Here is a 20,688-nt window from a genome sequence, read left to right as displayed (position 1 = left end):
TTCCACTCCTAGGGATATACCCTAGGAACACAAGAATTCAATACAAAAAAATCCCTTCCTCACACCTATATTTATTGCAGCACTATTCACAATAGCCAGGCTCTGGAAACAACCAAGAAGATGCCCTTCAACAGACAAATGGCTAAAGAAACTGTGGTACATATACACAATGGAATATTATGCAGCCATCAGGAGAGATGAAGTCATGAAATTTTCCTATACATGAATGTACATGGAATCTATCATGCTGAGTGAAATAAGTCAGAGGGAGAGAGAGACACACAGAATAGTCTCACTCATCTATGGGTTTTAAGAAAAATAAAGTCTTTTTTGCAATAATCCTGAGACAATTAGAGGAGGGCTGGAACTTCCAGCTCACTTCATGAAGCTCACCACAAAGAGTGGTGAGTGCAGTTATATAAATAACTACACTGAGAACTACCATAACCATGTGAATGAATGAGGGAACTGAAAAGCCTGTCTAGAGTACATGTGGGGGTGGGGTGGGATGGAGGGAGATTTAAGACATTGGTGGTGGGAATGTTGCACTGGTGAAGGGGGGGTGTTCTTTACATGACTGAAACCTAATCACAATCATATTTGTAATCAATATGTTTAAGTAAAGATATTATAAAAAATAAAAAAGAAAAAATCTAGACTTAGATATGTGACTTCAACAGAAAAAATTTGTTTTTGGTTTCTGGGCCACATCTGGCAGCATCCAGGGGTTACTTCTGGCTCTGCACTCAGAAATCACTCCTGGCAGGCTCAAGGGACAGTATGAGATGCTGGGTATCGAACCCAGGTCTGTTCCAGGTCAGCCAGGTGCAAGGCCCTACCACTGTGCTTTCTCTCTGGCACTTCCAACTGAAATTTCAATTCAGTATCATGGAAGGATAAAATAAATACAGCCAAAGATGTTGCTACAGATGGCAAAAGAAAATATAAGGAAAACTACTGATTGGCATAGCTTTAATGATGACCTAATCTGTGTATTAATGATGTATTAATAAATAGAAAACCCTAATCAAAAAAATCCCAGAAAATAAATAAAATTATATATTGATAATTTACCTAAAACTAGATCTTATCTTTGTGGACATACCTGGAATAAACTACTGATTTATTAATTATGTGCCCCAAATCTATCACATTTCCAAAAGAACCCAAAGGTTTACAGTTGCTCCACATTTACCCTGTGTCCCATCTCTTCATTTTTTCCTAGCATTCTAAGGTTGTCTTCGGTCAATTTATTGGGTTGAGTTCCCTTCTGTGTTCCATTCAGTCATAGGCACTAAGGCTATCTAGTTCTGCACTGGAGAAGAAAATACCAAAAATGGTGAACAATCCAATCAAGCCAGTCCTCTCTTTACAATGAGGGAGATGGGGGCATTGATGGTGCGAATGTTGCACAGGTGACTAGGGGTGTTCTTTTTATGACTGAAACCCAACTACAAACATGTTTGTAATCTTGGTGCTTAAATAAAGATATGATTTTTTAAAAATACAACAAAAAATTAAAAAATTAAACAAAGAAACTGTGGTACATATACACAATAGAATATTATGCAGCTGCCAGGAAAAATGAAGTCATGAAATTTTCCTATACTTGGATGGACATGGAAATTATTATGCTGAGTTAAATAAGTCAGAGGGAGAGGGATAGACACAGAATAGTGTGATTTAAATCTGTGTGATTTAAGAAAAATAAGGGACAGTATGGTAATAATACCTAAAAACAACAGAGATGAGGGCTGGAAGGACCAGCCCATGATATGAAGCTTACTACAAAGAGTGGTGGGTGCAGTTTGAGAAATTTATTTCACTGTCAACAGTAGTGAGTGAGAGAAATAGAATGACTGTCATGAACACAGGCAGGGAAAGAAGGGAGGTCATTGGAGGCAGGAAGGTTGCACTGGTGAAGGGGGCTGTACTTTTTATGACTGAAGCCCAACTACAAACATGTTTGTAACCATAGAGTTTCAATAAAGATATTATTACAAAAATGGTGCATGCTGAGCCAGAGTTATAGAACAGTGAGTAGGACACTTTTCATGCATGCAACCATCTCATATTGGATCCCCTGAACCTCTTATGGTCCTAAGAGCATCACTAGGAGTGATCCCTTAGCACAAAACCAGGAGTAATCCCTGAGACTTGCAAGGTGTTCCCCTAAAAGTGGTGTATTCAAAACAGTTTTAGAAAGTCTTTTTATTCATGTGTGTATCACCACTCACATAATACTCTGTGTGTACACATGATGGATTACAACATAAAACGTGTGCCGTACTCAGTAATGCAATGCAAACACTCTGAAATCATCTCCAATAAAGATTAATTGAAACAGTGAAGACCCTGTTTCCTGCTAATGAAGAAACATAAGGTGAATGAATACCCAAGGGAAGACCCAGAGTGCAGAGAAAAGAGGCAGCAGGTATAAGTGTTGAAGCAACTCAGGCCAGGACCACACTCTGGCTCCACCTTTCCTGCTCTGCCCACATAATCATGGCATTAAGTTTAGTGATCTCTGGTCATTTATGATTCCCTGGATCTCTTCCATGTATATTGACCACTTGGTTTTCATCTCATCCATGGCAGATAGACTACCCCATTTCACATCGTTCTTCATGGACATTTCCCTTTGTGGTTCAGAGTTACAAACACTTCCACCAATCATGTTGTTATGACACCGAGAGGGTATAAACTGTTCTATTCCTGGTTTATGTAAAGAATCCCCAAATATATTTCTTTAACTCCCACCTCTTAAAATAGAACATGGTTCTTCCTCATCAAAGTGACCCCTGAGAACATAGTGTCACAGACACAATTTCATCAGACCAGACTCACACTTTAGGGATTGACATGTCATGCAGGCAGATTTCTCACTATCATTGTTGGGTTTTATTTTATCAATGCATACATTTGTATAGGAAAATGGCAAAGAAAATATAATGCATAAAATTTTAATTGCACAAAAATAAAAACAGATTAAATAGAGTGGATTTAAATAAAATCACCAGGGCTAGAAAGATAGTACAGCAGGTAGAGTACTTGTCTGGCATGTGGCTTATCTGAGTTCAATCCCCAGTATCTCATAGACTTCCCAAAGCTTAGCCAGGAGTTATTCCTGAGTGCAGAGCAAGGAGTAACCCCTGAGCATCACCAATTTGGCCCCCAAAATAAATAAATGTATAAAATAAATAACCAAATAATATTAAATAAAAATATATGAGCACCTTAGATTTAAAATTAAAGGGCCAAGAACTTGACATAAAAATTATAGATATATGTTTAATAACCTATAGAAGCAACAGTAGCATAAATAAAATTTCCACCTGCTTAAGAATAAATTATTTCAAATATGAAATGGGTACTGCAATTAATAAAATAAAATATAATGTCTTTCATGATGAGATAAAGTAATGCCCTTCTAAATGCATGTAACCACAAATGCAAGCAATAGTAAGAAGAAAATATAGAAAAAGCAAAAAAGAACATCATAGGCAAGGAGAATTAATGACTAATAAAAATACCAAAAAACTTTACATTTCAAAAGTAAGGTGCTGAGACAAAAATGATGAACTGAACTGATAGAACAAACATACAAAAAGATCATTTTTTCACAAACTCACCTCATTCATTTATACATATATATCTAATGTGTTAATGACAAACTTAAAAATCAATTTTGTCTGAGAGTAAGTAATCAAGACAAAAATTAAAACACCAAATCCCAATATTAAAATTGAGTGATGAGTTGGCATTATTCATTTGATGTAATATGTTCTATAAATCCTAAACTATGTACAGTTTCTCTAAGAACAAAATAACTGAAATGTAACATGTTAGTATTTTCCATTGACCTATTCAATAAAGTGAACTTTTCTACGTAATTACCAAATAAGGGAAATTATTATAAGATGTTGAGTTCATGAACTGCTTTTCAAGTTTCTATCTTCCTCCATTAGGGATAATCCTTACTCAAATAAATATATTTGTTTATATTGCTCAAAAATATATACTTACATTGCTCAAATATATATACCACATCTTAGAATATTGCTCAAAAATTATATTTATTGGGGCCTAAGTAATAGCACAGTGGTAGGGTGTTTGCCTTGTATGCTGCTGATCCAGGACTGAGCTGAATTCTATCCCCAGAATCCTATATAGTCCCCTGTGCTCCCAGGAGCAATTTTTGAGCATAGAGCCACGAGAAACCCCTGCTGCATGTTACCACATACAACACTTCATCTCTCAACTCTTCCTAAAAACTGCAAAATCTCACCCACCAATTGTAATTTTCCCCCAGAATTGCTTATGTCTTCCTCAACTTTATTCAAGCAGATTTCAACATTAGCAATTTATTGTCAGTGGGGCTTTAAGACAGAAAATGCTAAAAAAAAAAAAAAAGACTTTTTCTTTCTCATAATACATGTATTCAGGATAGATTATTTTATGAACAAGCAAACAATTCAGAAAACTCTGTGTCTTGGCCAAGCTGGTTCAGCTCTAAGGCAATCTGAGGAATCTGAGGTCACTATTCCCAGTTACCATCTACTTCAAATCTTTCCTGTTTTGCTACTAGCTCTCAGACTCACTTGGATAGGAAATTTCTGGGTGCAGGTTTCAGTTCTTCCCCGTCTAGTTGACAAGAGAAGTACGCCTCCTGACACAAGAAAAACTTGCTGATTTGTTTCTGAGTCAGGCACAGGGAACAGCAATAACCTGGTGGCATTTGCCCATTGTTGGATAAGTCAGAGATATTTGTCATTTGTAACGTTTATAGACCCAAAAGCCAACAAGACAAACTTCATTCATTTTACTCCAGTCTCTAAACACGATTTCCCTGAGAGGCATTGGCCTGGACAGAAAGGAGATTTTCCTAATGATTCTCACATCCCAAAAGACTTGATTAGGAAAACCAAATGAACCCAGTGTTTATTTCTCGTTTCCCATGAACTCTCTGGCGATTAAGCTTCTGAATGTGAGTATGCACACACATACACACACACACACACACACACACACACACACACACACACACACACACACACGCAGTGAAAAATCTCTTAAATCCACCAGGACTAAATCTCATGCATGTTCAAACTTAGACTGAAGTCACAATCTAATTCTTTTTTTCAACAAGAAAAAGATCATCATGCCTTTAATCTTAATGTGAATCACAACATTCCTTGGCACCTTGATATGTTTTTTAAATAATTAGGAAATTTTATCAATTTAAGCAAAAAAAATTGGTATCTGGTACGTTGTGGTAAAATTTTTTAGTTACAAAAGGGCCAGAGAGAATACAGTGGGAACATCATTTGCCTTGCATACAATCAACCCAGCTCCAATCTCCAGCACCATATGTGGTCCTCTGAGCCTGCCAGGATTGTTCCCTAAACTCAGAGCCAGGAGTAAGCCCAAAGCATCCCCCAAAATTTTTTTGTTTCTGGGACCCCCAAAAAATATTAAAGGTACTTTTAAGTCTTTCATATATTATCACTTAGTAACTAGACATTATATAAATTGCATTTTATATATTTAATTCTATTGTATATTAATGGCATAAGCTGTATTCTCTGTCATGGAAACATGGAAAATGAATAAACCTGAAATTCTATCAAAATGTTTCTAGTTTTTTGGGCTGGAGAGATAGCATGGAGGTAAGGCCTTTCATACAGAAGGATGGTGGTTCGAATCCCGGCATCCCATATGGTCCTTCGAGCCTTCCAGGAGCACTTCCAGGTGTGACCAAAAAACCAAAAATCAAAAAAAGAATGTTTCTAGTTTTCAAACAGGGGTACAGGCTTCTAAACAGAGATGATTTAAACCCTAAAGATAATTAACAATTTTTGAGGGATACCACATTATGCCAGAAATAGACATCAAAATTGTATGTGTTTATATATTTATACAAAATAAGTTGCACTATCATAGATAAGTTCAAATCTAAATTTTTTTTATAAGTTGGGGGTTCTACATGTGCTATGTGCAAAAAATTATTTTTACAAGTTCAAGTGGCTTGATGAAAATAATACAAATATCAAAACATTTATGAGTCAAGTTTAGAGAAAGTGTGGGAGATACAGAAAGTTCGGGGCCGGAGAGATAGCATGGAGATAAGGCATTTGCCTTTCATGCAGAAGGACAGTGGTTCGAATCCCGACATCCCAGATGGTCCCCTGTGCCTGCCAGGGGCAATTTCTGAGCATAGAGCCAGGAGTAACCTTTGAGCGATGCTGGGTGTGACTCAAAACCCCAAAAAAAAAAAGAAGAAGAAGAAAGTTAATAAAAAAAAAATGATCAACAAAGCAAAGAGAATAAAACTTAATTCAATGAATTTCTTGAATTCCAATGAATTTATATCTTAGCATATAAATCAAGGAGAAGGTTCAACTTCCACATTCTGATGATAGATTAGCAAGTCAGGAGGATATGAAGGTCTCAACTACACCATCCAGACATGCCTACGACCCCCAAAATTGGCCCCTAAAGAGTAACCATCCCAAAGAACTTTTTCAGAGCCCTCTTGATGTCTTTGTTCCTGAGACTGTAGATGAAGGGGTTCATCATGGGGGTGACCACTGTGTACATCACTGAGGCTGTTGCACTGAATTGTGAGTTCTGGTTACCACCTGAGCTCAGATATACTCCGATGCCAGTGCAATAAAAGAAGCAGACCACGGAGAGATGAGACGCACAGGTAGAAAATGCTTTATACTTGCCCTGAACTGATGAGATTCTACGTATGGAAGAAACTATTTTAAAGTAGGAATACAGGATCCCAGCAAATGAGCCACCTCCCAACAACCCAGCTCCAAAATAGATCACAATGTCATTCAGGAAAGTGTCTGTACAGGCCAATTGGACCAGCTGGCTGAGTTCGCAGAAAAAATGGGGAATTTCCACATTTGTGCAGAAGGAAAGTCGCCGCACCATTAAGCTTTGTAATAAGGAATACAAGAAACTTATGATCCAGGACCCTAGAACTGAAAATCCACAGAGCCAGGGGTTCATGATGACTGTGTAGTGCAGGGGGTGGCAGATGGCCACATAGCGGTCATAAGCCATCACAACAAGGAAACAGTTATCCAGCCCAAAAAGGAAGATGAAAAAGTACATCTGGGTGATGCATCCCGCATAGGTGATGGCTTTATTTTGTGTCTGGATGTTCACCAACATGTTGGGGACAGTGGTGGAAGTGAAGCAGATGTCCACAAAGGACAGGTTGGAGAGGAAGAAGTACATGGGGGTGTGGAGGTGGGAATCTGAGCTGACGGCCAGGATGATGAGTAGGTTCCCAAGCACAGTGATCAGGTACATGGACAGAAACACCCCAAAGATGAGGGGCTGTAGTTCTGGCTCCCCTGATAGTCCCATAAGAAGAAATTCTAGAATGGTGTTATTTTCTGCTTCCATGTGATGGAGGTGACTATCAAGAAAGAAAGAAATAGAAAAGCTAATTTTGTAGCAGTTGGTGTTGCAAGAAGGTTTTCGATTCTATATTGACCTGTCTCCTCCCGAAAGCCACCACAATACTATAGTCCCTTCCTAACTGTTAATCTTTTAGGAGGCACACAGGCAATGCTCTGGGGTCACTCCTGGCACTGCATCCAGGAATCATTCCTGGCAGTGTTCATCATATAGGATCCAGGGATCCAACTCAGGTTGTCTGTGTGTTAGGCAAGCACTTTACCCAATATTCTATCTCTTTGGCCCCTGTTAACCATCTACATTTTTAATAATAAATTATCTCAAGTCCTTGGAGAAAACAGTGGCTACTAGGGAAGGTAGAGAGAACTGAGAAAGAAAACCTTTCGATGGGACCAGAGAGATAGTACAGCAGGGAGGATGCTTGCCTTGCATGCTACTGACCAGGGTTTAGTCTCTGACATTCCTTATAATGGTACCCGAACAACACTAGGAAGTGATCCCTGAGTGCACAGCCAGGTGTGGCTCAAAAAAATAATCTCTGGATGTAAAACAAATTGATCAGACATAGAACGATCTATATAAATGATATGCTAATTCATTATTGAACATGTATAAATTTCCTTAGCATGGTAGGGGTAAACATACCTTCCTTTATTTAGTAGATGGCAACCATAAGCACCATGAGTGAGTCACATATTCAATGCCACATGTTGGAGAGTTTATCCTGTCTTTTAAAGAAGTGTTTTAATTAATAAATTTTAATTGAATCACTGTGTGATAGTTACAGAGTTGTTTATCATTGAGTTTCAGTCATGCAATGCTACAACACTCATACTTTCACCAGTATCTATTTCCCACCATTAATGTCCTCAGTTTCTCTCCTGTCCTCCACACCCTTGCTTGCTGCTATAGTAGACACTTCTCTCTCTCTTTTCCTTTTAGACACTGTTGTTTACAATTTTGTTACTGAAAGGGTATCATACCTATCACTTTCCCTCCTTTCAGCTCCCAGTTCTTGCCCAGAGTGATCATTTCCAGCTATCATTGTCATAGTGATCCCTCTCTACCCTAAATGTTCTCCCCACCCCTGTCTGTGGCAATCCTCTTATCATTGACTAGTCTTCATGGTCCTTGTCTCTATTGCCTTTAGGTATTATTATTATACTGTCTTTTTTATTTCCCACAAATGAGTCATTATTCTATGTTTATTCCCCTCCCTCTAATTTTACCCAGCACAATACTCTCCATCCATGGATGGATATCCATGTATAAGCAAATTTCATGACTTCATTTTTCCTAACAGCTATATGGTATCCCATTGTGTAGGTGAAATATTTTAAAGTATATTAAGTATCATACATTGACAAGTGCTATGAAAATAAATACAAAAGGACAGAAAGAAAGTAAAGTTGATTGAAACCAGTGACAGTATAGCAGGTAGAGCATTTGCCTAGCATGCAGCTGACCCAGGATTAGATCCCTGCATCTCCTTATGATCCCTTGAGCACTGCTAATAGTGACCCCTGAGCACAGAGCCAGGAATAAGCCCTGAGCACTGCTGGATGTGGCCAAAAAAAACTAAAACCCCCAAAAAAAATCTAACAATTCCCTCTTCACTAGGGAAGACCACTTCTGTGCTAGGTCTTCTCTATGTGAATGGAAAAGGCACATGGACTGTCACTTCACTTTTTTCATTCACTTTTATTTCATTCTTATGCATAGTTGTATAATAAAATAAGAAAATCAAATTTAATTTCACCCAAAAAATGAAAGACAAAAAATAATAAAACCAAGTTAATCAGACAATATCAAATAAATAAAATTTAACATCTAAAACTAGATTATAGAATGATTAGAAAAAACAGTCATTTACTCACATCAACAGGGGTCCATGATCCATGGTTAAATGAGCTAAAAACTGGACCAAAAATTATGAAAATACCTTTTTTTTGGGGGGGAGGCCACACCCGGCATTGCTGAGGGGTTACTCCTGGCTGTCTGCTCAGAAATAGCTCCTGGCAGGCACGGGGGACCATATGGGACACCGGGATTCGAACCAACCACCTTTGGTCCTGGATCGGCTGCTTGCAAGGCAAACGCTGCTGTGCTATCTCTCCGGGCCCGAAAAACACCTTTTCTATAAGATAGGGAGGCAGCTGTATGAAAAGTAAGTTTTCTACCCATTTAATTGCAAGCCATTATAAATATTTATTCAAACCAGAAAGCATCACAGCATTTAAAGCACATGCCTGGCAGATGGATGACACCAGTTTCATATCCAGCAGGATCTGGTTTGCCAAGCAAGACAGCCATCAAGTCACCAGAGCATTACTGAGTGGCAATTCCTGGCAGCACAAGGTTGTGCCTTACCCCATCCTTAGTTCCTTGTAATGAACCACCAGCCCCATTTGCTAGGAATCTTTAGGAGGGAACTCTACACCTCTGAGCACTGCTTTGGAGTGCTCAAAAATTGAAAAAGTTAGAAGTCAATATTACTGTAATGCAAAATAACCACTGTTATGACATGAGATTAGTTAAGGGTTCTATTCAGGTTCATGGAATCATGAAGACAAACAGTAGCAGTAAGAAAATACAGACACAAGTGACAGCCAATGGTAAAAATAATCAATGACTACTAAGTCCTCAGAATAATTTTCCACTTAACAGTGAAGGGTAAATAGGGCTAGAGAAGTAGTACAGATGGCAGAGCACTTTCCATACATGATATGGATATGTACATTTCACTACATGCTGGGTTTGATTCCCAGCATCAGTTATAGTCCCCAAGCACCACCAGGAATAATTTCTGAGGGCAGAGCCAGGATCACCCTGATCACTGCAGGATGTGGCCCAAAAACAAACAAACAAAAGTTAATGGGTAACTAATAGAATTAAAGAGATCCAAAAGTATTTTAATTCATATATAAAAGAAGTGAATGTCAAACTAAAAAGTGAGTTTGGGCTACCAGAAGAATAGCAAAGTTTGCCTTACACACAGCCAACCTAGGTTCTATCCCCAGCATCCCATATGGTCCCCTGAAGCCTGTCAGGAATAATTTCTGACTGCATATCCAGGAGTAAATTTTGAGCACTGCTGATGTGGCCCAAACCCAAAATAAATGAGTTGGAAATTCATTTTTGCTCAAGGGAATGTAGTTAAAATCACAAATAAAACAATAGACTTCAGTATATAAATTGAATAATAAATTTGCATCACCCATTAGAAACCTATGTCTAAAAAAAAAATCTTAAAATTTATGCAATCTCACTAGACATAAAGTAATTGAAAAGTAAAATGTTTTAGCATTCTTAATTGATCTGTTAAACAAAAATTTCTTTTCCAATGTCCATAGCAACTTGAGAGAATTGACTGCTGTGATTGATTCATAAATCACTTTCAAGGTTGCTATCACACACACACACACACACAACACACACGCACATACACACACACTGTAAATGATCTTTACAATAAATTCTCACAGATACAGATATCTTCAAATCCTGGAAAAAACTTACTTCCCTGGAAAAAAATACTCCCCACAAAACTGCAAAATTCCTCCCAACAGTTCCAATATTCACAGAATCTCTTTATGTCTCCACTGCCAACCAAAATTTAACTTCGTTGTCGTTAAAAATGCTTAGATGAATAATTTTAACAGAAACTTAATAAATGCACTCATGATTATTTTACTAATCAAATAGACACAGAAATCTCTTGCATCGGGTCAAGCTTGTTTGGCTCCCAGGCAGTCTGGAGTGAGTGAGTCACAGCTTCCATCCTCTCTGAACCTTTCCTGTCATACCTATGGTCTCCAAAATCCCTTGAATGGGAGTTCTCTGGGTGAAAATCTCAGTTCTTACCCTGTGGCTGATGAAGAAAATAAGAAAATAGGCCTCCTGAAAGACAGAAGGAAAGAGTTCCTGAGTCAGATCAAAAGTTCCTTAGTCAAATCTAAGAAACTTAAACTTCACATTAAATGTTGCATCAGCTGAAGGACTTTCAGTTGCATTGTTTATAACCAAAATTTGTAATGAGGCATATTTCCCTGGTGTTGCCCCAATCTCTAAGCACATGTACTTCCTGAGGGACATTGCTCTGGACAAAAATGGAATTCTTCCTAATGATTCTCACATCCCAGAAGATTGCAATAGAGATCTGGTGAACCAATGTTTATTCTTTCTGGATAAATCTGTAACTACAGAGGCTTGAACCACTCAAATGTAATTACAAGTGGATGTTTTAATTGCTTCTTTTTTTTTAGGGAGCCACACCAGTCATTCTCAGAGTTTATGCCTAGCTTTGTGTTCAGGATTCACTCCTACAGGGTTTAGGGACCCTATGCTTTACTAAGGTTCAAACTGGGTCTGCTGTATGCAAAACAAGCACCTGTCTGCTGTACTCTCTCTCTCCTCATCTCCTAACACTTAGATGTTTTTCCAGTGAAAATATCAGGGGCCCAGTAGGATTAGATCTCATATACCTTTAAATTTTTGAATTATGGTGTACACAAAGATGAATGGTTGCAAAAAATATTACTCTCCACTTCAATAAGGAAAATATTTCTGCTTCTTTCACATGAACCTTGGGCACCAAATTTATCTGTCCCTCTATACATTTACCAAGTGTAATTTTGGGGGGATTTTTGGGGGGTTACAGCCAGTGTCGCTCAGGGGTTGCCGCTAGCTCTACACTCAGAAAGCGCTCCTGGGCAGGCTCTGGGGACCACATAAGATGCTGGAATTTGAACCAGGGTTTGTCACATGCTGGCTGCATGCAAGACAAACGCCTTACCACTGTGCTATCGCTCTGGCCCCTCAAGTGTAATTTTATATCTATTCATGTGCAGAGTTGTCTTTAGAAGCCTTCTTTTAATATACTTGCTAATTATAATTAAAAGATTGTATATATTTTCACCTGAAAACAAAACCTCAGAGTTAGCTGATTGCCTTTGTAAGCACATCTATTCAATTGGGTAGTAGTAATGTAAAATCAAATCCTCAAATATAAACTCCTTTAATAAATTATTCTTGAAAGAGTTTGTCAGAAATATATATATGCTTCTGTTGAGTTTCTCAAAGACTTCTATTTTGAGCGATTCACATTCTTTGGGGGATTTTTTTATTGCTAGATTGTTTAAGGCTCTTTTCCTGGGCCAGAGCAATAGCACAGTGGTAGGACTTTTGACTTGCAAGTGGCCAAACAGGATAGATGGACCCTGGTTTGATTCCCAGCATCCCATATGGTCCCCCAAGCCTGCCAGGAGTGATTTCTGAGTGCAGAGCCAGGAGTAACCCCCTGAGCGCCACTAGGTGTGACCCCCCCCAAAAAAAAGAAAAGAAAAGACCCCCCCTCTTCTGTTGTATGGAGTTGTTATGCATCTCATCTTTCAGCTCACTGATTCTCTCTTCAGCTGCTGCTACTCTGTTTGAGAGGCTTTCCCGTGATATTTTCATTTTGTCTACCAAGTTTTTCAGTCCTGTTAGTTTAAAGTTTTCTCATTTCTACTTTCATTTCCTCTTGATTCTTATTTGTGTTTCATTCAGTTCATTCCATACTTTCTCTGAATTCTATGAGCATTCTTTATATTTTTCTCTTAAGTCCTTATATGAGAGGCTAAATATATGGTTTGTACTTTTCTGGTCATCAAAGCTACCATCTTTATTCTCTAAGTATGTTAGAGGCTGTGTTGTTTTTTTATTGTCATGGTTGCAGTGTAGTGTTTTCTATGTGTCATGGGGTTCTTTAACTAGAAGAAATTAAGCAGAGTGACCATGCTCCTCTGTCTCTGTCCTTGATGGTAGGGGTCACTTACCTGGGCTGTCACCAAACAGATTCCACTTTCTGCCTCAGTCCTTGGTGGTGGGGGTCACTTACCTTGAACAATAAATTTTTTAACAAAGAATCTGGGAACATGAAATAGAGTAAAGATAGCCTTGTTAATAAATGGTGCTAGGAAAACTAGATAACCACATAGAAAATTAATTCATGGGGCCAGAGCAATGGCACAGCACATAGCGTATTTGCTTTGCATGCAGCAAACCTGGGTTCAATTCCTGGCATCTCCTATGGTCCCCAAGCCTTACAGGAATAATTTCTGAGCGAAATCTAATAAAATTCCTGACCATCACCAAATGTAGCCAAAAAAAAAACAAACAAAATAACTTTAAATCTGGAACTATATCTCACACTTTACACAAAAATTAATTTAAAGTGAATCAAAGACCTGAGGATATAATTGGAAATTAGATCTGAATATTCAGAAAATATAAGCAGAGGGTGTGTGAGTTGGGGATGAAAAATATATACATAAGTTGAAAGCTCCGAGATTTGGACCTCAAAGACATCTTCAATAATTTGATATCACTATAAAATGCAACAAAATCAAATATCAACAATTGGAACTATATCAAATTAAAGAGTTTCTGCATGATGAAAGAAACATGGTCTAAAACTAAAGAACAGAGAAAAAGGTTTTTCATTCAATAGAGCAGATAAAGGGTTGATATGCAGGAACCAAAGTACTCAAAAATAGTTCTGTGTATAGGACACTGATCTTGCATGTGGTTGATCCAGGTTCAATCTCCCAACAACCCCTAAGCACCATTGGGTGTGACTCAAAAATAAAAATTAAATGGAAAGAAGAAATTAACAAGCATTTCTCAGAGGAAAACAGGTGGGTGGCCAATAGTCACATTAAAAAATGCTCAGCATCAGTGTTGGTGGGAATGAAAAGGAACTTTCATTCATGTGGTGGGAATGTTGTCTGGTTCAACCCCTGTGGAAAACAATTTGGAGAAATCTCAGTGAACTTAAAATTGAGCTACCATATGATGCAGAAATTCCATTTTGGGGTATCTACTCCTAAGACAGAAAAGCATTCATTCAAAAGGATTATTTTTTAACACTTAGTACAAAAGCTAAGTTATGTAATCAACGTAGGTGTCCAACAACAGATTATGGGTTATAAAAATATGATATAGAAACACTATGAAATACTATGCAGCTGCAAGGAAAAATAAAAATTATGCAATCTATTGCAACCTTTTTGGAACTAGAGAATATCATGCTGAGTGAAGTAAATCAGAATAAAGACAAACAGAATTCTCTGACTTGTATATATACATATATATATATAATAAGTGGATGAGAAAGTGTAAAGTAATAAAAAGGAGGAGCCTAGATCATCCTTGATCCCAGAGGAAAAATAAAAAGAAGAAAAGAAATCAAGGGGAGAGAAGAGAAAGGGAAGTAATGAGAGAACTCGGTTATACCAATGGTGTGGGAGAGTGGTATAGTTCTATATCCAAAGCATAGTCTCAATAACATTAAAAACTAAGATTTGAACTACATTCAACAAACTTTGTAATGTGCCTGTCAAGATGGCAGGTGGGGATGGGCAGGATGAATCATGGGAACTCTGGTGGAGAGAAGTTGATACTAGTGGTGGGATTGGTTGTCAAGATATTGTATGCCCAAATCCCAACTATCAATCATTTTTAAATCAGAATCTTCAATTAAATATTTTAATTTTTTTCATTCAAAATATAAAGAATTCCGTTCTCATCACTCTCAGAAAAACAGGACTTGAGGTAAAAATTTTGGGTCCCTACCACAAATTAATGCCTTGATGAATAGAAGCACATAATCCAGACAGATTCATTATTTTCCACCTTTTTTTAGAAAGTAACAATTTAGAGGTGAGATAATGTGCTGAGAGATTTAGAGACTTGGATGGGAGAGCAAGCTCAGAGAGCAGGAACAGAGGAAGGAAATATTGTTACTCGACTTCCAACGGAGTCTCTTGGGAACAGATAATAAGTAGGAAAATTTTGCCTGCTGCCCAGAGAAGTGTCCTTTGGGGAAATCAAGTGCTTAAAGGAGGAGTATGTATCTACTGAGCAGATACAAGGACACTTATATGTCTCCATCTGCAGCATTTGTGTGTTGGGACCAAGGGTTGGAAGAGGCACTGCTTTCCTCCCATTTGAAATGCTCGTTCAGCCTGAAAAATGATGCCTTCCTCATCTCTGTTGTTAGATCTAGAAACAGAGCTTTAACTTCACTTGTCTGCCATCCAGGAAGGAATTCTGGCTTCTCTCTGCTGACCTTAATGCCAAGTTTCCATCCTTGTGAGTCCAAATATCCTTAATTGACCCAGATGGAGACAGGGACAGGGTTTGCTTGATTTATCGTTTTAATTAGCTTATATATTTAATTCTGTGGTTACATTGACTTCTCACACACTTAATGCTCTTCCAGGTCACAACATCCCCTTCTATTAATGTTAGACATGCAGATTGAATAGAGACAGAACAACAGTACAGATAGTAGGGCACTTGCCTTGTACACTGACCTGAGTTCTATTCCCCAATATCCTATATGGGCCTCCAAATCACCAGGAGTTATTGCTGCAGAACCAGCAGTAACCCCTGAGCAGCTCCAATTATGGCCCAAAAACAGAACAAAAGAAAAATGCGGGCCCGGAGAGATAGCACAGTGGTGTTTGCCTTGCAAGCAGCCGATCCAGGACCAAAGGTGGTTGGTTCGAATCCCGGTGTCCCATATGGTCCCCCGTGCCTGCCAGGAGCTATTTCTGAGCAGACAGCCAGGAGTAACCCCTGAGCACTGCCGGGTGTGGCCCAAAAACCAAAAAAAAAAAAAAAAAAAAAAGAAAAATGCATGTTGAAATTGTGAAGTCCAAATTATATTTAATGTGGGGCAGAAATACTGACCAAGGGGCCAAGAACTAGCACAGCGGTAGGGCATTTGCCTTGTACAAAGCTGATGCAGGACGGACGATGGTTCAAATCCCAGCATCATCCCAGATGGCCCCCGTGCCTGCCAGTAGTGATTTCTGAGCACAGAGCCAAGAGTAACCCCTGAGAGCTGCCAGATGTGGCCCATAAAACAAAAACAAAAAAAATACTGACCAATATTTATAGACATTTCTTTAGGGGTGGGCTTGTAGAGACATAGGTGGAAACCTGGTGATGTTCAGAGATTAGTCCTGGACCTGTGTTCAGGGATCACTCCTAGAGGGTTCAGGGAACCATATGTAGTTTTGGGAATTGAATTCGGGCCAGCTAGTTGCAAGGTATCTATCGCTACACTCCAGTTCCATAGCAATTTCTTTTTTTTTGTTTTGTTTTGTTTTCAGCCACACCCAGTGACACTCAAGGGTTACTCCTGGCTATGCGCTCAGAAATTGCTCCTGGCTTAGGGGACCATATGGGTTCGCAATATTGTTACTGAGGGAGTATCATGCATGTTACTTTCCTTCCTTGCAGCACCCACCTCATATCCAAAGTGATCATTTCCAACTATCATTGTCAGAGTGGTCCCTTCTCTGCCCCAAGTGCATACTCCACTGTTTCCCACCATGGACTGGCCCTCCTGGCCCTCATCTCTATTGTCTTGAAAATTATTACCATGCTATCTTTTTTTCATATACCAAAAACAAGTGCCATAATTCTATGTCTATCTTAAAGGTATTTTTGTCAGGAAAGTTTCAAAGTTATTTTTTTCTCTCTGGAACCATCTGTATAACCTCTCTATCTCCTCTCCCTTTTGTTCCTCTTTAACTCTCTAAAGCTCTAGCCTATATATCAAATTCCCATCTCAAGTTTATTTATCTTTGACATGAACCACAACAGGAGCCTTTTAAACAAACCCCTTCCTTAGGACCAGGCACTCACTATTCCATTAATAGACACTCAAGTTTCCTGACATAACTAATATCTTCCTTCCTCTCTCAATTTAGGTCTTCATTCGGAATTCTTGATTTTTTTCATTTGTGGGATATAAGAATAACAAGAGATAGCATGGTAATAATATCCAGAGACAATAAAGATGAGGGTCAGGAGGTACAGCATACAGTAGGAAGCTTGCCACAAAGAGCAGTTGAGTGCAGGTAGAACAGAAAAGATTCTACTAAGACAATGATAGTTGGAACTGATTACTCTGAACAGAATTTGGTGCTGAAAGGGGAGAAAGTGACATGCAAGGCACCTCCCCATTAACAATAGTGCAAAAAGGAAAGAGAAAGAGGGCCGGGAGTGCAAACAGTAAGGCATCTATCTGTCTTGCCTGTACTAGCCTAAGATGGACCACAGTTCGATCCCCTGGCGTCCCATATGGTCCCCCAAGCCAAGAGCGATTTCTGAGAGCATAGCCAGGAGTAACCCCTGAGTGTCACCGGGTGCCCCCCCCAAAAAAAAAGGAAAGATAAAGAAAGGAAATGAGAGAGAGGAGCAAATTGCCTGCACTGGAGACAGACAGAGGTGTATGGGGGATGGAAGGGAAATGGAGGACATCATTAGTGGGAAGGATACACTGATGAAGGATGGGTGTATATTATATGACTGAAACCCAACAATGAACAACATGGTGCTTTAAAAAATCAATTAATTAAAAAAAAGAACACAGGCTGCCAAGTCAAAAAAAAAAAAAAAACAGCCTTGATGTTTGCCTGTCCCTGAAAATAGAACACACTGTTTATTCTCTCTTATTACCATATAAGAGTAGTGTCAGTTTTTGTGCAAATTGCTCTCTTCTTTCCTTCTTCTGGTAGTTATCTCCATATATGGAACCCAGAAATACCACAGAAGTTTCACACTTTCTTCTGCTGGGACTGTCAGATAAACCAGAACTGCAGCCTCTCATTTTTGGGATTTTCTTTTCCACGTACTTGATCACTGTCTTGGGGAATCTACTCCTCATCCTGGCCGTCGGCTCAGACTCCCACCTCCACACCCCCATGTACTTCTTCCTCTCCAACCTGTCCTGTGTGGACATCTGCTTCACCTCCACCACCATCCCCAACATGCTGGTGAACATCCAGACACAGAACAAAGCCATTACCTTTGAAGGTTGCATCTTGCAGATTGGTTTGTACAGTCTCTTTGTGGGGCTGGAAGTTTTTCTCCTGACGGCAATGGCCTATGACCGCTTCGTGGCCATCTGTCACCCCCTGCACTACACAGTCATCATGAACCCAAGGTTCTGTGGACTGCTAGTTCTGGTGTGTTGGATCGTGAGTATCCTTAATTCCTTATTAGAAAGTTTGATGGTATTGCGACTTTCCTTCTGTACAGAGTTAGAAATTCCTCATTTCTTTTGTGAACTCAATCAAATTCTGCAACTCGCCTGCTCTGACACCTTTCTGAATACTATGGTGATGTATTTCGTAGCCACACTCCTGGGCGGTGGGCCTTTTGTTGGGATCCTTTATTCCTACTCAAAGATCGTCTCCTCCATACGTGGAATCACATCCACTCAGGGAAAGTATAAGGCATTTTCCACCTGTGTGTCTCACCTCTCTGTGGTCTGCTTGTTTTATGGCACAGTCCTAGGTGTGTACCTGAGCTCTGCTTTTCCTCACAGTTCCCACTCCAGTGCCATTGCCTCAGTGTTGTACATGGTGGTCACGCCCATGCTAAACCCCTTCATCTACAGTCTTAGGAACAAAGACATCAAGAGGGCTCTGATCACAATCTTTCTGAAGGATACTCACAAGGAGAGATTATTCTAAGACTGAAGAAATACCCATAGTTATTGCACTTAAAATCTCAGAGATATGGGCATGGACAATAAATAGTACAGGAGGTAGGGAACTTGACTTGCATGCAGTCAAAATGGATTTGATCCACAGTATCCCATATGGCCCCCCAAAGCCTGCCAGGGTGATCCCTGAGTGCAGAGCCAGAAGTCATCCCTGAGCATCATCAGATATGGCTCAAAAATCAAAAGAAAAGTTTTAAAAATATAACTCAAATCTAAAATTATGACTGATTAAATAGAAATATAACTGGCTCTTTTGTTTATATTTTGGAAATTCCTCATTCTTTGATGTTCAATTCTCTATTAAATTTATGTTACACAGGGGCCGGAGAGATAGCATGGAGGTAAGGTGTTTGCCTTTCATGCAGAAGGTCATCGGTTCGAATCCCGGTGTCCCATATGGTCCCCCGTACCTGCCAGGAGCAATTTCTGAGCATGGAGCCAGGAATAACCCCTGAGCACTGCCGGGTGTGACCCAAAAACCACAAAAAAAAAATTTATGTTACACTGAGGGAAGTAGAAAGCCTGTCTCGAGTACAGGTGTGGGGGGGTGGGGAGGAGGGAGATCTGGGAAATTGGTGGTGGGAATGTTACACTGGTGAAGGGGGGTGTTCTTTACATGACTGTAATCATACAACTATAATAATGTTTGTAATCATGGTGTTTAAATAAAGATAATTATAAAAAAAATTATGTTACATGTCAATTTAGAAAATTTATAGGGACCAGAGAGATAGCATGGAGATAGGGTGTTTGCCTTGCATGCAGCAGATTCAGGACAGATGGTGGTTCAAAACCCAGCATTCCATATGGTCCCCTGAGCCTGCCAAGAGCAATAGCTGAGCACAGAGCCAGGAGTAATCCCTGAGCACTGCCATGTGTGGCCCAAAAACAAAAACAAAAAAAGAATTATCATGAGGGTACAGAGCAATAGCACAGCAAGTAGGGCATTTGCCTTGCATAAGGTTGACCTGGGTTCAATCCCCAGCATTCTATATGGTCTCCAAGCCTGCCATGAGGAACTTCTGAGGACAGAGCTAGGAGCAACTCCTGAACTCCTCCAACTGTAGCAAACAAAAAAGTAAAGAATTATTATATGGGATTGAAGTGATAGTTCTGGGGCCGGGCGGTGGCGCTAAAGGTAAGGTGCCTGCCTTGCCTGCGCTAACCTTGGACGGACTGCGGTTCGATCCCCCGGTGTCCCATATGGTCCCCCAAGCCAGGAGCAACTTCTGAGCACATAGCCAGGAGTAACCCCTGAGCGTCACTGGGTGTGGCCCAAAAACCAAAAAAAAAAAAGAAGTGATAGTTCTGTGGGAAAGGTGCTTGCCTTGCATACAGCCAACCGAGGCTTGATCATCAGCATTCCATATGGTCCCCTAAGCAGCACCAGGAGTTATTAATGAACAAAGAGCTTAGGTTAAACCCTAATCAATGTCAGAGTGACCCAAAAACTAAAAACAATTGTTGTGAGTTATACCATGATAATATGAAAAATTATACTATGTGATCAAAGTATAAATACTACTTTATCATTTAAAACTATCTTAAAATAGTTTATCCCTTTTGTGCAGGTCATCCGTTTCTTTGCATATAATATCTTTTTTTTTTGTTTTTGGGCCACACCCATTTTATGCTCAGGGGTTACTCCTGGCTATGCACTCAGAAATCACTCCTGGCTTGGG

The 20,688-nt window shown here is 39.4% G+C and overlaps 2 protein-coding genes across 3 annotated transcripts; one reads left to right on the top strand and one right to left on the bottom strand.

Annotated features, from left to right (window-relative positions):
- Positions 1-3,628: 3,628 nt before the first annotated feature.
- Positions 3,629-7,431, bottom strand: LOC126031171 (olfactory receptor 7A17-like). 2 transcript variants are annotated; one of them, XM_049789456.1, is made up of 2 exons: positions 6,521-7,425; positions 3,629-3,632 (listed from the first exon to the last, which is right to left on the bottom strand). In XM_049789456.1, exons 1-2 carry the CDS (start codon positions 7,423-7,425, stop codon positions 3,629-3,631), a joined length of 909 nt encoding a protein of 302 aa, XP_049645413.1. The 2 variants fall into 2 exon arrangements, with proteins under 2 accessions (XP_049645413.1, XP_049645414.1); XM_049789457.1 differs by lacking the exon at positions 3,629-3,632 and having other exon boundaries at positions 6,496-7,431.
- Positions 7,432-11,515: 4,084 nt separating this feature from the next.
- Positions 11,516-18,974, top strand: LOC126030047 (olfactory receptor 1571-like). Its single transcript, XM_049788252.1, is given in 3 exon segments — positions 11,516-11,602; positions 18,181-18,223; positions 18,226-18,974. Coding segments are annotated over 3 exon segments (879 nt in total).
- Positions 18,975-20,688: the final 1,714 nt, after the last annotated feature.

Source organism: Suncus etruscus, chromosome 15, assembly GCF_024139225.1.
Source record: "Suncus etruscus isolate mSunEtr1 chromosome 15, mSunEtr1.pri.cur, whole genome shotgun sequence".
Taxonomy (NCBI): domain Eukaryota; kingdom Metazoa; phylum Chordata; class Mammalia; order Eulipotyphla; family Soricidae; genus Suncus; species Suncus etruscus.
The sequence above is the reverse complement of the archived record's forward strand: the minus strand, read 5'-3'. Positions and strand labels throughout refer to the sequence as shown.

What these genes read in the sequence shown, in the direction of transcription:
- LOC126031171 (XM_049789457.1), bottom strand. Translation starts at nt 7,425, where the DNA reads ATGGAAGCAGAAAATAACACCATTCTAGAATTTCTTCTTATGGGACTA.